This window comes from Pygocentrus nattereri, chromosome 13 (genome assembly GCF_015220715.1).
Source record: "Pygocentrus nattereri isolate fPygNat1 chromosome 13, fPygNat1.pri, whole genome shotgun sequence".
Taxonomy (NCBI): domain Eukaryota; kingdom Metazoa; phylum Chordata; class Actinopteri; order Characiformes; family Serrasalmidae; genus Pygocentrus; species Pygocentrus nattereri.
The window spans coordinates 11,286,926-11,304,929 of NC_051223.1; the positions used below are offsets into that span (position 1 = coordinate 11,286,926).

At 39.0% G+C, this 18,004-nt stretch overlaps 1 protein-coding gene across 1 annotated transcript; it reads right to left on the minus strand.

The window, feature by feature from the left end:
* Positions 1-11,491: 11,491 nt before the first annotated feature.
* gdf2 (growth differentiation factor 2) lies at positions 11,492-15,052 on the minus strand. The gene is made up of 2 exons (XM_017714319.2): positions 14,072-15,052; positions 11,492-12,611 (listed from the first exon to the last, which is right to left on the minus strand). Exons 1-2 carry the CDS (start codon positions 14,379-14,381, stop codon positions 11,719-11,721), a joined length of 1,203 nt encoding a protein of 400 aa, XP_017569808.2. The 5' UTR covers positions 14,382-15,052; the 3' UTR covers positions 11,492-11,718.
* Positions 15,053-18,004: the final 2,952 nt, after the last annotated feature.

Genomic DNA, 18,004 nt, shown 5'->3' on the forward strand with positions numbered 1-18,004 from the left:
TATGTATTTCTGCAAGTGGCATCTAAAATATTTATCTATGGAGGCCCATTCTGACCAGGTAGAGGAGAAAAGATCAGCTGTGTTTTCTATGTTCACTGTCTGACTTAGGATCTCAAAATGGTGACCTATTTTCTCAGAGATTGACTTAGTATTAAAAAAAATGTTTTCTGAAAATATTGACTTGGTACTTTGACATAATTTTCTCAAAATATTGATATGGTATCTTAAAGTTAATTTTTCTGAGATTTTGAATTTTTAACATAAAATTGCCAAACAAAATAATGACCAAACATGTCACAATTTAAAATTTAAATTAAAGAAATTATTTTATTGACATATTACTTCAAAAAACACAGAAAATGAAAAGAATGTGGGCTATTTATTTATATATAAAGAAAATAAAAGAACATTTTGGAAAAATTGTTTTTATGGTCCACAGATTTTTGCATAAATACATGATTAAGATAAACAGACTCATTCAGAGTGGTTTAATGTGAAATGCTCCATTTTAGAGAAACTTACTTAGTCACAGTTTTGATGATAATGGTGATAAAGTGTCTATATATTTAGTGGTGGTGATAGGAACCAGACGTCCCCCTCTAAAAGCTCCCTCACAGAAATGTCCTAAATGAAATGGTTATGAATTCACTGCCTGATGATTGAGATAGTTTATAGAACTTAAACTCCATTCACGGCGGAGGGATACATGCAGGGCGCTGCACGGCAAAATAGTCCCCAAGGAAAACTTATTATTTCAGATTTTCCACTATTTTCCATCATCAACATTTCATATAAACTCAGAAGACTTGTGTAGGTTCTCTGGTGGTTCTGGATGATAAATAAAATGTCTATATTTGTCTTGCAGTCATGGCGATGCCTGGTTCCTATCCCCACCACTGTAAAGACATCTGAACCATTTCACTCCCAACCACTCTAAATCACTCTGTTTACACCTCACACACTGAGTTATGCAGCAATTTGGAAAAAGGTGAATTCCACTTCAACTTACATCAACTGAATATTTATTAAAATTGATGATTCCACTTTTTTACTTGTTTTACGTCATTTGTTCTATTGGCAGATAACCTTATAATACTTTTTCATCAATCTTATAATAAGAAATATTATATCTATCAACTAGATGTACAATGTTTCCATTTGCTAAGAAGTCTTTTTTGTAAGAGGAACCATCAAAATAAGGTGTGACTCTCACGCTTTGCTGAAACAAGTGCTAAGCTGAAGTGCAATACCCCCTGCATTACATCCTGGACTCCAATGTCTGGCGTCTCGCAATAATTAGTCTCTGGGTAACATTCAGAGCATCACTCGCCTGAGTTGATACATGTGGCTCAACTCCAGATACGCTCCACACTTTTCCAGTCACTGCACTCAAAACTGCCTGATTAGGAATGGAAGCGTAAAGGATGCTATCCCCAATCTGGTACGTCCTGCTAGAGAGGGAGCCTCCGATCGTAGGCTCCCCAATCACCATGGCCCTTTTCAGGTCCTTCATAGTCCGAGTGAATGTCTCTGCAGCTGAGCCAGTCATATGACTTGTCAGAATATAAACATCTTTCTTTGAGCCATACCTCTGCCCTAGAACCTCTGGAAGGGTCATAACTTTAGTCATGGTTGTAGAGGAACGATCAAAAATGGTATACAAGTGCCTCAAGGGTTCTGCCTCGAAGAAGTAGCTGCAGAAGAGGGGAATGGCCGTGGAATAGCCACCTGTGTTGAACCTCATGTCGATGATCAGTATGTCAGTGTTCACCAGCTTACTCCACACCAATTTAATCAGCTGTGGGCCCATGGCTCTCACGACTTCTATATCAGCCATCATGTCAAACCTCAGATAGCCGACATTCCCAGGAAACACCTCCGTTTTGAAGAGGGCGTCAAGAATATAGCTCACTTCCTCAGGTGACGGGATTTTGGGTGGCTTGAGCTGGGACTCTGGTTCAATTTCGCAATAGAAAATGTGAAGCCTGTGGTCACCCGAGGTTTCCTGGAGATCCGCAGAGAGCTGAGATGCAAGAGACTCATAATCGACGACTGAGCGATACATTCCCTCTGCCAGCTTGGACTGGAGCACTTGACTGACTTTGGAAGCAACTTCGGGAATGGCATAATGCGTTTCTAAGAGGTCACCTGCTCCTTGCACCAAAGAGTGAATGTTCTTGTGAAACTCTATGATATCATGAACTTGATTGATTGCATCTTCAGCCAGAACTATGGCATCGGGGACTACACCACCGCCTAACCAGCATTCGCCATTGTTATCGATGAAGTTCATGACTGGAACAGTAATGAAGATGCCTGTGCCTTCAACTTGAAAAGACCTCGAGTGAAGGAGTGTCCCAGATGTTATCTCTCCGATGACTGTACCCCGGTGGAGGGACTGCATCAGGTAGGCAAACTCCTCACTAGCTGCAGCAGTGTAATAACTCGTTAACACATATACTCCCCTTTTGGAACCATAAGAGGTCCCGGTGATGTTAGGTAAGTTATGGAAATCAGTAGTTACATTCTGAATCCTGTCATAGACTGTGTAGAGATGAATGGTCGGTGAACTGTCATACAGGTAGGAGAAGAGAACAGGCAGTGCTTCTGATGATCCCCCAGTGTTGTAGCGCAAATCGATTACAAGATTTTCAGTTTCCTTGATCACCTCCCAGACCTGTTCTGCAAGTCTACCAAAGACTGACGATTTGGGGAACCTATCGCAGCGGATGTATCCAATATTTCCAGACAATATTTCTATGTCAAACAATTTGTCAACAAGGTCCGCATCCAGTGTGGTTGCATCTACATCTGGGACATCTTCAGTGATGACCAGGACCTCTTGCATGACCCTGACACTTAAACGTGAGTCTTCAGAGATAGTTTGCAACTCATAATTCAGTTTTGCTGCTAAGCTGTCCTCAGAAATGACTGTGGAAAAGTCAGTGGTGGCTAGTTGGTTCAGTAAAGCCGGGATCTTGTCTGTGAATGAATAAAATTGGTGGATAATTTCTGATACTCTCTTGACTGCCTTTGGGATGGCTCTTCTGGCAGCCAGCAGGGTCTTGGCCTTTGACAGTGCTTCTCTTGGGTTTGCTGGAACAGTTGGTGAAACACCACTGACCTCCCAGCTCTGGCCTGTAATAGGACAGGTGGATCGAGCAACAGGGACCATAACGTAAAAACCTGTGTTGTTAATATTTATCTTTTGGATCTTGACTGACCCTCCTGCAGACCTTTCGCCAACAACAATAGCTCTTTTGAGATGCTTTAAAGTGTAGGCAACAGCTTCTGCAGCCCCCATGGTGCGCTTGCTGATTAAAACAATCAAGTCTTTCCTTTTACCGTACCTATCTCCAAGGAGATGTGGCATTGTCCATACCTCCCTGGTTGTGTTCGTGGGTCGGTCGTAGATTGTGTCTATATGGAGAAGTGGGTCAGGGTCAGAGAAATACGAAATGATGTATGGAACGCCGGACAACTCTCCTGCTGTGCTGAACCTCAGGTCGAAGATCATTGCTGAAGTATGGATGAGCTTGCTCCAGATATTCTCGTGGAGAAGACGCCCCAGTCTTACTGTTGGCTCCTGACCTATAATGCGGTCAATCCTCAGGTAGCCCACATTGTTATCCATCAGCTCCAGTTTAACTGAATTCCTGATTAGCCGTATCAGCTGTTCTGTGGGGAGAGTCGGTAGAGCAGGTGGCGTGACGGGAACGTAGTTAGGCTCGTACGACACGGTCAGCCTGGGGTCATTGAGTGCACCTTGCACACCGGCAGTCAGTACAGCCGCAAGCGTCTTATGATCCGATGTGTGCAGGATTTCTCCACTGTTTATAGCTTGCTGGATCGCCTCCTGCATGCCGATTAGATTCTCTGGGAAGCAGTAGTTGTCAAGCAGAATTTTAGCCATGTCCAGCACCAGGGCAGGTTGAAATGATGCATCAGTAATAAAGACACGACAGAAGATGGAAATCAAAGCAAAAGAAGCTGAAGCACTAGCCATATTTGTGGTATTTCTTCTTCGTTTTACCCATTCATTCAGACGAAACAGTTCGTTGTTAGATGAGGCTCTGCTTTCACCACCAGGTTTTGGACAACAATGCTGACATAAGAGGCTTTTCCTCTGAATAAACCTTTAATCGCATTATCTTTGGTGCATCAGGAAGACAATAACAGACAATAAATGATGTTTCAAAGTGGAGTAGCGGCTATAAATGAGTTGGGTGCATTTTTTTTAGAGTGACCTAGATAAAGATAACCATAGACAAGACAGAAAATCATCAACTGAACAAATTACTGAATTAACCCTGCATTGCACAGTTACTTTATCTCAAAAAGCAGCAACATAAAATCTGTGTCTTCCTATTTAATTGTAAGTAAAGGGTCTTTTACTTTTACTAACACGTCATGACATCACATGACCAGGAATTTTTATTATGATGTTGTTATTACCGTACATTCCAAATATCAATTAAAACTGTATTAATTTTCCAATGTTTGTAAATATAATATCACAAAGTATAAGTTGGATTTGTTTGTTCTTGTTTTCAATAAAAGGATGTTTTTAGAGAAAAATTAGATTTTTTGGTTATATGGTGATATGGTACAATCACGCACTGTGGCCTTATGGCAACAATTTACAAAATACCCCATTTAATTTTTATAAATAAATATATATATTTCAAATATATTTCTAAATATAATTTCCATTGTTTAAGCAATTTTAAATAACAAAAACATATTAAAAGATTTTTAGCATGCTTTAGCAATAATACATGCAATAGAGGGTTAATCTAACATATTCTCCGTATTATCGATTATTTTTACATTTAAATAGTTGTATTTGAGGGATATCACCACCACCCTCAGCACGAGCGATGGCATCAATCTGCAGTATGAATGTGTTATTACATCATGCCTTTTGGAAGCATCCATGTGACTCTTCATTTTAAGGAACACATTACAGGCATTAATAAATGTATTATAATATTTAGTAAAGCCATAATTAGACAGTTTAAAATGCTTTATTCACTGTGAATTTGTTCATTATGACCTGGATTAAGGTGTAAATAACTAATAATCGCATTATTTTCTGGTATGACGCTCAACACTTTCTTATTCTTGTTATGCAAATCACTGAGAATCTATCAAACATCTTAATATTCATCTCATCAGTGTGTATCTGATGGTAGGTTCTTGGTAGCACTGCATGATGTCCAGAGTTAATAACTGAAGAGCTGAGAGAAGTTTAGCACTAAGCAGGTTTTCAGTAGGTCACTTTATGTCCTATATTCTAGAGTAAAGACAATTTCTTGGCTTTTTTGGTACCAATGCGAATATTTTAATTGTGTTTCAAAACATTTTAACAACCAACCTTTTGCATGAAAGGATGTTTAATGTTTGCAGTCTAAATACACAAATGCTGAACTTATGATGCAAAACCTTTAATAGCTCCAAAGTAATAGCCTCTAGAAGTCACTTAATGCTATCTAGAACCTATAGGAATGAAATCTTGCCGGCTATACACCAATAAGCTGCTCAACAGTTTGCAAAACAAGGTCAAAGCAAAGTTTTTATTGCAACCAATAGTGCATTTTTTAGTCATTGTCACTCATCAGAGCACCAGTCATGTACGAATGCAGATTATAATGAGCGAATAAACCATTTAGATGTGAATTCTCAGTTTGTGTCCCTCAAAATAAACGCTTTACACAAAGGTGAGACCTCAGAAACCTCAGAGAACCACAACACTGTTACCTTTGTTTTCTAAGCTGCTTGTACGTCTCCCGTTTGTGTTTTATAAGAATGTTGGGAGTGGGGGGGGTGCTTTAACCACAAACTGAGAGACCCTTGGTGTTTTTTACAAGGTGAAATTACATAACCCCGCCCTCGCTGAATGCTAATTGGTGCAATATACTCTTAATCCAGCCTGATCTTTTAATACCCGTCGCTCTTATGCAACGTTGTCTGCTGATTCTCTGTGGCCAATGGGAGCTGCGAATTTCATTCTAAGGCTTGTGGGGCAGCACGGCGCGCCAGATGGGAGGGAACAGTTCACTTTAGGACTAGAACGAGGACAGAGGAGCCAAAACAGCACTTATGAAAACTCTCAAAATGGGTTGGTGCTTACATCACACCTGAATGTGCCTTCTTTATTCTGTGTTATCATTAAATTATATACTTCTGGCATTTCTGTATTTGCTTTAAAAGCGAGCTTAAACTTTATTCTTTAGCTGTGTTCAGTGTTTGCTTCAGTCCGGCAGTCATAGAAAACAAGGTAAGAAACAATGGATATATAAAGAAACAATGGATATATAAAGTGCACAGTCAAGTACTGAGTCTAAGACTTATAATAAATATAAATAACCTTCCATAACCTTCCACTCCTATAACTGTAAGAAAATCAACCAGACTTCCTGCATGGTTAACTGGTTAAGCTGTAAACAGAGTCATTCAGAGTGGTTTCGTGTGAAACGCTCAGTTCTAGATAAACTTGCCAAGTCAGAACTGTTCACAGTGGTGGTGATAGGAACCAGACATCCCCCTCTAAAAGGTCCCTCACAGAAAGTTCCTACATGAAATGGCTATGAGTTCACTGCCTGATGACTGAGACACCGTTTTATGGTAGTTTAGAGAAGATTTTGACCTGAAACATTCTTTTAAAAGCCATAATAAGCTTATATTACCATTATAAATATTATATGTTGAAGAGACCTTCTAGCTTGATTTTTGTCTTTGCATAATTTGAAAATTCAGTTTACTCTGTGCACTGTACTGAAATTTTGTGATGAACAGACCAACAGAAGTAGTCCAAAATGACGTAAAAATATAAATAAACTTAAATTTGAAAAACCTTGTTACATCAACTTCCACTAAAAGTTAAGAATGTCTTTTGTCCTTCTTTAAAGTTACAATTTTGTAGAAGGTTTTGTTCCAGCAGCAATGACATAAAGGGATTCATAACATGCAGGGCACTGTGAGGCAAAATAGTCCCCAAAGAAAACTTATTATTCCAGATGTTCCACTGTCTTCCATCATCAACATTCCATATAAACTCAGAAGACTCATGTAGGTTCTCTGGTGGTTCTAGATGGTAAATAAAATGCCTATATCTGTGTTGTAGTCATATTGACCCCTGGTTCCCATCACCACCACTGTAAAGACATCTGAACCATTTCACACCAAACCCAATCTGAATCTCTGAAGACTAAATAAAGCAGAAATTTGGTAAAATTGGTGGAATTCCTCTTCAAGAATATCTGTTTATATTGCTTTCAGTGCAGTAATTGAATAAAAAGCCTAGAAAGTTCTTGAGAGGTGCATCATTTGAAAAGAGAGTCGTTTGTGTAACTGTAAATGTTTATTATTAAAATGGCTTAAACATGTATTCATGCATCAGAACCATATATGAGACAGTTCACTGAACCTCACTGAAGAGGTACATTTAGTTCAGGCTGCTGCTTTCCCATCCTCCCTTGGGTTTAAATAGTCTGTTAAAGTCCAGCTTAATCAGCAGAGGGCACTATCTGCGCATTATACTACAAACCAAAGTGTTTTGGTTTAGACAGGAGGCCACTGAGTGCTGGAGTACTGCACTTTTTAAAGGAGCCACATCATGAAAAAGTGAATTTCCTCACTTATTTTTGGAATAAGAGAGCTTGATATAATATGTAAACATGGTTAAAGTCTCAAAATCTCAACTTTTGATTCACCTTCCTATCCAAATGTTCCATGTACACCAATCAGGCATAACATTCTGATCACCTCCTTGTTTCTATGCTCATTGTCCATTTTATCAGCTCCACTTACTGTATAGGTGCACTTTGTAGTTCTACAGTTACAGACTGTAGTCCATCTGTTTCTCTGATACTTTGTTTCCCTCTTCTTCAGTGGTCAGGACCCCCATGGACCCTCACAGAGCGGGTACTATTTGGGTGGTGGGTCATTCTCAGCACTGCAGTAACACTGACGGTGGTGGTGGTGTGTTAGTGTGTGTTGTGTTGGTATGAGTTGATCAGACACAGCAGCGCTGCTGGAGTATCAGCCTCTGACCTCAACCCGAAAGAACACCTTTGGGATGAATTAAAGCAGAGACGGTGAGCCAGGTCTTCTCGTCCAACATCAGTGTCTGACCGCATAAATGTGCTTCTGTAATAACGGTCGAAAATTCCAATAAACATATTCCTAACCCTTGTGGAAAGCCTTCCCAGAAGAGTTGAAACTGTTATAGCTGCAAAGGGTGGCCCGACATCATATTAAACCCTATTAAGAATCCATCTGTCTGAAGACAGACAAGCGAATACTTATATTAAATATATAATACATAAATATAGCGTATGTACTGACTATTGTGTGACGTGTGCTTTTTGTATGAATTTAAAATGAATTATGTGGGTTTTTTTTAAGTAATAAAGCAATTTTTCCACACCGAACCCAATTACGTTTAACATTAAGTTCTTTCTCCCAAAACAAAGATGCTGAGGGATTAGAATGTGACTGTTTAAGGAGAGACATATACACCACAGACACCATGCCTCTTGATATAGTAGTAGAATCTGTCCATTTCTGTAGAGGGTGTGGGGTGATGTGGTTGGACCAGGGGACGCTTTTAGGGCATATCTCGGTCTTAGATATATATAAAAAAAGAAACACCAGGCAAGACAAACTCTTCTCTGAGATCTTGAAATGACTTCAAACCCTCATCATTAAAATATCTTGTTTAGACCAAAACACAGCCTCTTTATTTCTAAGGTATAAGGAGAGTTTGGGAAACGGCCATGTAGAAATTAACTGCCTCTTGGAAAAAAGGGTTTTATATAGTGCCAAAAAACAGTTCTTTGCTTGTAACAAAAACGGTCTTGGTAATATATAGAACCCTTCTATATAGAACCATCTACAGCACATTCTCTATCAATAACCATTTCATTACGTATGGAGGTCTTTAATCGTGCAAAGGGTTCTTTGAGTGTTCAAAGTTTTATATAGAACCATGGTGTTTACTAAAGAACCCTTGAAGAACCGTCTTTTTTGTAGATAAGTCACACAAATATCCTAAGCAGGCCCTTGGACCTCAGCATTATACAGATTTGAATCTTAGAACTGGGAAATCACCACATTGTGCAGCCATAAAGAACACAAAGAACATGTTTATGGGCACAAAAGTCTTTTAATGTGGAACATGCTGCACACATAATAACATCAATACACTTTAACATCATTCATATGGAAAAACACAACAGGCCAAGTGTTTGGAAGTTTGGAAGCAACATTTATTGAAGCAGAGTTTTTCAAAATTCCAGCATGTGAGGTGTAAACAGAGAGATCCAGAGCGGTTTGGTGTGAAATGGTTCAGATGTCTTTACAGTGGTGGGGATAGGAACCAGGCATCGCCATGACTGCAACACAAATATAGACATTTTATTTACCATCCAGAACCACCAGAGAACCTACACGAGTCTTCTGAGTTTATATGGAATGTTGATGAAGGAAAAAAGTGGAAAATCTGGAATAATCAATTTTCCTTGGGGACTATTTTGCCACACAGCGCCCTGCATGTATCCCTCCACCATGAATGGAGTTTAAGTTCTCTAAACTATCACAAAACAGTATCTCAGTCATCAGGCAGTGAATTCATAACCATTTCATGTAGGAACTTTTTGTAAGGAGCTTTTAGAGGGCGACGTCTGGTTCCTATTACCACCACTGTGAAATTTGTTCACATCTTAACTGTGGAATTCTGCAGGAATTTTGATAAGTGGGTGGAGTTCTCCTTTAATGAGTTGAGGTCCCGCTGGTTCTCCTACCAGCTTTCTTGGAGCTCTAATCAGATCCTGATTCTGTTGCTGTGGTTAAACTGGAGTCATAAACGGGTCATAAACATGGTGTGTAGTGTTAACTGTTGTTAAACTGACTTTATCAGACAAACGTACTTCCATGCTTTGGCCTGTAGTGCATATAACAGTGATGTAACCACATAATTCTATTATAAAATACAGAAAGGCATAAGTCATGTTTCCAATTTACATGTTACATGAGGAACATCCGTGTAATTACAGTAAAAAAGGAGAAATTAAGTGTTGACTAATGAATAACATCACGATGCTGTATTTATTTGATTTGTACAAGCATTCGGATCATTTTAATGTATGGTAATGTCTGCTTTAGTATTATGCAGTGCAACACAACCAATATGCTTTCTTTCAATTAAATAAGTAAACTTGTTAATGGGCAAGTCCAACCTAAACTATATAGTTTAACAATGTTATCTTGTCCTTTTTATTCTGCAAAAAATGGCATCTTGGCAAATGAGTTTCTCATTATAGTGGCAGAACAAGCAAAAAGATACAGTGTAGATAACTGGATAAAATGACTTTATATAGAGAGAAATAAGTAAATAATACTGTTACAGTAATCTCAACATGAGAAATATTAGATGTATTGATGAGATTTAAGATCATTTTACTTTACAGGATGCTGTGCTTTGCAGCTTCATTTGCTTCAGTACAGTACAGAATTCATTTGTATCATAAATAAAGATACGTTGGCAAGTTAAATCATCTTAAATCTATTCAATATATCTAATATATATTATTTTGGGACTGTTGGGTAAATATTATAAGATTATGTTACTTATTTTAAAGGGTGTATATGTTACATTTTTTTGTAATGACCATTTTCCAACTTGTGTGAATGAAATTTGTGTGAATGAGTTTGTTGATGTGACATCACAAAAACAGCAAATTCCAATTTTTTATATTGAACTTACACTCACAGGCCACTTTATTAGGTACACCTTGCCAGCAAAAGGTTGGACACTCTTTTGCCATAAGAACTGCCTTAATTCTTCACGGCACACTTTCACTAAGGTGGTAGAAACATTCCTCAGAGATTTTGGTTGGTTATTTGAGTTACTGTTGCCTATCTATCTCCAACCAGTCTGCCCATTCTCCTCTGACCTCTCACATCAACAAGGCATTTTTATCCACACAACTGCTGCTCACTGGATATTTTCTCTTTTTCTGACCATTCTCTGAGATGGTGTGCGTGAAAATCCCAGATCAGCAGTTTCTGAAATACTCAGACCAGCCCGTCTGGTACCAACAACCATGCCACGTTCAAAGTCACTTAAATCACCTTTCTTCCCCATTCTGATGCTCGGTCTGCACTTCAGCAATTTGTCTTGACCACCTCTACATGCATAAATGTAATTGGCTGATTAGCTATTTGTGTTAACAAGCAACTGAACACCTATTAAACTGACTGTGTGAGTGTATATTGATCTTTAACCATTTTTGCATAACACTTGCAAATAAACTAAATGATCAGCAATGATTACAGTTTTACTGGATAAAATTTCTGACAATAGAATAATAATAATCATAATATTATATATATATATATATATATATATATATATATATATATATATATATATATATATATATATATATATATATATATAAAATATGTAATAAATACAGACGTGGTAGTCAGTCTTCTAGCTATCTCTGCATTAGCCAGCAAGGGGGAAAAACATGAAAACAGTCCACCGCCAAAACTTCTCCCACCTTCAGGATACGTCATCAAAAGGCGGGGCTTAGTCTTTAAACTGGAAAAACTCCCTCTAGAGGCAACTCTGCACCACTGTAGAAGCTGAACAGGCTTGTCGTCCAGACTGGAGTGACCCTTTAAGAAGGAGACGTGATGATTTGGTCATTATCTACAGCCGCATTTAGCCACTTTCATCTCCTCATACAGGTGCCGCACGGTGATGACGCCATTGTCCTGGTACATGACCGTTATAGGGTCCAGCTTTGTGGGAACACAGCAGGCTTTGTTGGCTTTTTTCGGGTTGCTCAGGTGCATCAGAGTTTGGATGATGGCATGTTTGGAAGGGGTCACGTCATTAGTCAGGGGGAATGAGCACACCCCTTTGCATTCATAGGCTTCGTACTCAGGCGGCGCCACGATCCACTGGTCCCAGCCGATGTCCTTGAAGTTCACCCTCAGCGAGGTTCTTCGGCAGTAGTTCCTCTGCGCCTGCCTCTTTCTCCTCCTGGGACGGCGGTCCAGGTGGACCTCGCCGTCGTAATCCTCCAAGGCGTCCACCTTCAGCAAAAAGCTCTCGTCTTCATGACTCATCATCTCTATGGCCTTGCTTTTGGCCTGCCTCTTCCTGTTCTCAATGTCGTCCGAGAAGACAATCAGAACTGGTGAGGTGCTGTCCTGCAAATTCAGGCTGATGTTATAACCGCCTCCTTTAAACGACCCGCAGCCCCGACGTTCCACCTCAACCTCTAGCTCACCTACACCATACCTCGATTCGAGCCAGCCGTGGACGGCGCTCGTCACGTCAAAGGCCTCCCAACTGGGCTCTGGGTCACTGAGGTCTCTCCTGTCCAGAAGGCACAGGTTCTCCTGGCTCTGCTTGTGTGCCACATCATAAACGTTGATGGAAGTGAAAGTGTCGTCATAGGCCGGTTGACCTCTCTCCCACAGCTTGAAGAGTCGCAGCTGCACCAAAGTGACCTCTTCGAAATGAGGGACTGAAACATTGAACAGTAGCCTGTGTGCGGTCCTGTTTTCGCTCGTAGCTGATTGGGTCACATCTGCAGAGAAATCAGACAATTGCTTCAGTTTTGTGTGTACAAACAAACAATTCTGTGAAAAGATTTACCCAACAGTAGATTATAGTGCATGATAAACATAATCTGGAGTTATTTGCACTGTTTGTTTAAAAGAACTTGGGATTATTTTTATTGTTTGTGTTTTAGCACAAGACCTAGAATTATTGTACTGTTTGTTTCATAGTTAATGTGGGAGTTTTTATAACATAGGATTAATATAACCTGGGTTTATTTCTGTGTTTTTTTTTCATAGCCTGGGATTAATATAACCTGAGATTAGTATTACTGTGTGTTTTATTGTTTTGGATTAAAATAACCTGGGATTGTTTCTGTGGTTTGTGTTATGGCATGGGATTAATACAATCTGAGATTATTGTTGCAGTTTATTTTAATGCATAGGCTTCATTTAACATGGGGTTATTTCTGTGTTTCTTATAGCATGGGAATAATAATATCTGAGATTTTTTCTACAGCTTTTTTTATTGCATTGGATTAATGTAGCCTGAGATTTTTTCTATGGTTTGTTTTATAGCACAAGATTATAGCACAGGATTAATGTAACCTAGGATTATTTCTATGGTTTGTTTAATAACTCAGATTTAATATAACATTAATATAATTAATATTATTTTCAAAGGATGTTTATTGCATGGAATAAATAACCTGGGGTGATTTCTATCATTTTATAGCATGGGATTAATATAATCTGAGATTAATTATGTGTTTTTTAACAGCACAGGTTTAATATAACCTGGAAGTATTCCTACTGTTTGTTTTGTAGCATGGGATTAACATAATCTAGATTTATTTCTATGGTTTCGTTTCTAGCATGGGATTAATATAACATGGGATTATTTCTACAGGTTGCTTTATAGCACAAAATTGATATAACCTGGGACTATTCCTACTGTTTGTTTTGTATCATGGGATTAACATAATCTAGATTTATTTCTATGGTTTAGTTTCTATCATGGGATTAATATAACATGGGATTATTTCTACAGGTTGTTTCATAGCATAACATTGATATAACCTGGGATTATTCCTACAGTTTGTTTTATGGAACAGGAATAATATATCCTGGAAATATTTCTACGGTTTGTTTTATAGAATAGGGATAATATATCCTGGAAATAATTCTACGGTTTGTTTTATAGAATAGGGATAATATATCCTGGAAATATTTCTACGGTTTATTTTATAGAACAGAATTAATGTAATGTAAAGCTAATCCCGTCTTAATAGTAATCAGGAAAGCCTGCTCTACATAATTTTCCCTAATCTAATACCTGATTGAACTCATCGGCTAATTATCCAGCCAGTGGTGGTCCTGTGGTAGTCTCTTTCCAAAGACAGCGTAAAGAGTGGCTGACAAAAGGATGAACAGTCAATAAGAGTGGAAGCAGTGTGGCGGTACCTAATAAACCAGGTAAGATCTTTACCTTGTAAAAGGAAACTGCGGATGACGTCGGAGCGCGGGATGGAGGACTTATCCGTAGCATATTTGTTATAGAGTTCCATCATGAATGGAGGAGGCTGAATCCTCCTCTGCTCCTGAGGAACCCCTGACAGGTTCAGCATCCTCAGGAAGTCTTCCTTCATGCTCCCCAGAAACTTCTCCAGCCTGGAATTCAGGATGTCCTCTTCCTCCAGGTCGTGCTCCAGAGTCTGAGTGAGCTCTACGGGTTTTCCTTTACAGGATCCAGCCAGGCTGAGGCTCAGGTAGAGCAGTAGATATCGAAAGCCCTCCATTGTCACAGGGCCTGGGGCAATATTACGTGACTGTGCTATGTTTTACTCTACGCCTAGTTCTCTTTTGAAAGAAAATCATTGACGTTGGGATTCCCAATACGGAAGCCTTTAGTTGTGAGTTCACTCCCATACTCCATACAATAAACAGCACATGCTCCTGACGGCCAAAATAGCAGCTTGGCTATTCTTATCTGGACCATTGATGCTATTTTTCAAGCTTTGTTATCATTAGGGGGCTTGCAGTTAATGAAGTTTATGTAAACAGTTGGCCGACGCTGGGGGGATAACGAATGAGACTCTGGAAATGCAAGAATGTTTGTCCCCCTGTGGGGTCAGAATTTTGGGCTGTTAGTTATAAACTGCCTGCCTTGATCCCACTTTGTCCCGCTGCATATTTGGAGATATTTCTCCAGTCAAACTGGAAGAATAAACAAAATCACCTTACATGAAGAATCATTTGAGAGTCTCAAAGTTTCAGGAACACACTGATCCGTATTTGATCCGTGTCTGTATTGATGTGAACACTTGGATTGATGTTGGGTGACTGGGTCTCAGGGCATTGGCCTGTACTCGGTCACTTTGGTTTGTCTCTCAAACAACTCATTAGATTTTGACTGGAGGGAAATCTGGTCAGAGAGTGACTTAAGGAAAGTCCAAGAATTTTCTAGAAAATAACATGTTATAATATCAGGCAACATAATAAACATCAACCTAATAATTATCATATATAAAAATAAACCTTTTACTCAGTGACATTTAAATAATACTAGAATAATAATAATTGAATTGAATTGAACATTGATATGTATGTAATATATACTGTATTGAACATATGCATAATATATATCAATATATATATCAATATATATATATATCAATATATATATATATATATATATATATATATATATATATATATATATATATATATATATATATATTATCAGCTCCACTTACTATATAGGTGCACTTTGTAGTTCTACATTTACAGACTGTAGTCCATCTGTTTCTCTGATACTTTGTTACCCCGTTCTTCAGTGGTCAGGACCCCCATGGACCCTCACAGAGCAGGTACTATTTGGGTGGTGGGTCAGTCTCAGTACTGCAGTAACACTGATGTCATGGTGGTGGTGGTGTGTTAGTGTGTGTTGCACTGCTCTGAGTGGATCAGACACAGCAGTGCTGGAGTTTTTAAACACCTCAGTATCACTGCTGGGCTGACACACTCCTACCCTGTTGGTCCACCTTGTATATGTATATATATATATATATATATGTATATACAACCCCAATTCCAATTAAGTTGGGACATTGCGTAAAACAGAAATAAAAACAATACAATACAATACAACATTGAAATACAATGATTTGCAAATCCTTTTCAACCTATATTCAATTGAATACACTACAAAGACAAGATATTTAATGTTCAAATGAATAAACTTTATTGTTTTTTGCAAATTTTCGCTCATTTTGAATTTGATGCCTGCAGCACATTCCAAAGAAGTCGGGACAGGGGTATGTATACTACTGTGTTACATCACCTTTCCTTTTAACAACACTCAATAAGTGTTTGGGAACTGAGGACACTAATTGTTGAAGCTTTGAAGGTGGAATTCTTTCCCATTCTTGCTTGATGTACAACTTCAGTTGTTCAACATTCCGTATTTTGCACTTCATAATGCGGCACACATTTTCAATGGGAGACAGGTCTGGACTGCAGGCAGGACAGTCTTGTACCCGTACACTTTTACTATGAAGCCACGCTGTTGTAAAACGTGCAGAATGTGGCTTGGCATCGTCTTGCTGGAATAAGTAGTGACGTCCCTGAAAAAGATGTTGCTTGGATGGCAGCATATGTTGCTCCAAAACCTGTATGTACCTTTCAGCATTAATGGTGCCTTCACAGATGTGCAAGTTACCCATGTCATGGGCACTAACATACCCCCATAACATCAGAGATGCTGGCTTTTGAACTTTGCGCTGATAACAATCCAGACAGTCCTTTTCCTCTTTGGCTCAGAGGACACGACGTCCATGATTTCCAAAAACAATTTGAAATGTGGACTCGTCAGACCACAGGACACTTTTCTACTTTGCATCAGTCCATCTCAGATGAGCTTGGGCCGAGAGAATTGCACGTTGAGAAACGTTCTTAAACTGTTGGACTATTTGCTCACGCAGTTGTTCACAAAGTGGTGAACCTCGCCCTGTCCTTGCTTGTGAACGACCGAGCCTTTCAGGGATGCTCCCTTTATACCCAGTCATGACACTCACCTTTTTCCAATAAACCTGTTCACCTGTGGAATGTTCCAAACAGGTGTTTTTTTGAGCATTCCTCAACTTTCCCAGTCTTTTGCTGCCCCTGTCCCAACTTCTTTGGGACGTGTTGCAGGCATCAAATTCACAGTGAGTGAATATTTGCAAAAAACAATAAAGTTTATCCGTTTGAACATTAAATATCTTGTCTTCGTAGTGTATTCAATTGAATATAGGTTGAAAAGCATTTGCAAATCATTGTATTCTGGTTTTAGTTATGTTTTATGCAACGTTGGAATTGGGGTTGTGTATATATATATAGGTCTTAAACTGTCCTATCGGAAAGTTTAAGTCTGTTCTGCATGTGCGTTGCGATGAAGAATTCTCTGAGCTTTAAAAGACAGCGGTGGGACGGAAGTCCAGCTTGTGTGTTTCAGAGCATGACGTCTTCCTCTCAGCCGTCTTTAAAAAGGACATGTGAAGGACGTTTTCCTGAGTCTGACATCATTTTAAAGCAGTTAAAAACACAAGCACTGCTCACTGCTGCTCATCTCACTCTGACTGGACTCACATGATGCTCGCTGTCATGGTAACGTTTACTCTAAGTGCTGCTCCACACATGCGCATGCGTCATTTTGCATCGGATTACTTGTAGTGAGCATGTAAACAAAGATTTTCGTCAGATTGTTGAATAGAGTGAGAATAAACACCTCAGTCTGAATATGCAATCCGATTGTATTCAATTGGATTGGCAAAAATCTTTGCATGTAAACATAGCTGCTGACTTGTTGTACTGGTGGCATCTATTACAGCACCACACTGGAATTCAGTGGCTCTTTAGACCCATTCTTTAACTAATGTGTGTAAAGGCTGGCTGCATGGCTAGGGGCTTGATTTTATACACCTGTGGCAAGGAGACTAAAAGAATTCAGTGATTATGAGGTGTGTCCCAATACTTCTATCCATATTGTGTGCATTCAAAAACTGCAAAAAGTGGCTCTGCTCCTTCATCATAGTAGCCCGCAAAGCAGAGGAAAGTCAGGGATGAGGAGGATGCATCAATGCATCCTCAGAATTTGGCTGAAAGACAGACGCATTACTTGGATGCGTTCCAAGGATTCTCCACATTCTGTTGAAGTGCTTATGAAGTATGACGCCTAGAAATGCGACCTTTGAAGGTTGCAGCCCTGCACTGCAGACAGCAGCAGTGTAGCAGTGCTCTGAGAAATAATACAGTTATTGCAAAAAAAAAATCTTTATCACAAAAAGCAATGTTGTACCAAAACCAACAAATATTATAAATACAGTATGTTAATTTTAAAGTGTAAAATCTGAAAATATACAGAAATATCTAAATATCCATT

What these genes read in the sequence shown, in the direction of transcription:
- gdf2 (XM_017714319.2), bottom strand. Translation starts at nt 14,381, where the DNA reads ATGGAGGGCTTTCGATATCTACTGCTCTACCTGAGCCTCAGCCTGGCT. An exon ending in CCGCAGTTTCCTTTTACAAG is followed by an intron (nt 12,612 to 14,071) that starts GTAAAGATCTTA and finishes ATTTCTCTGCAG; the next exon opens with ATGTGACCCAATCAGCTACG.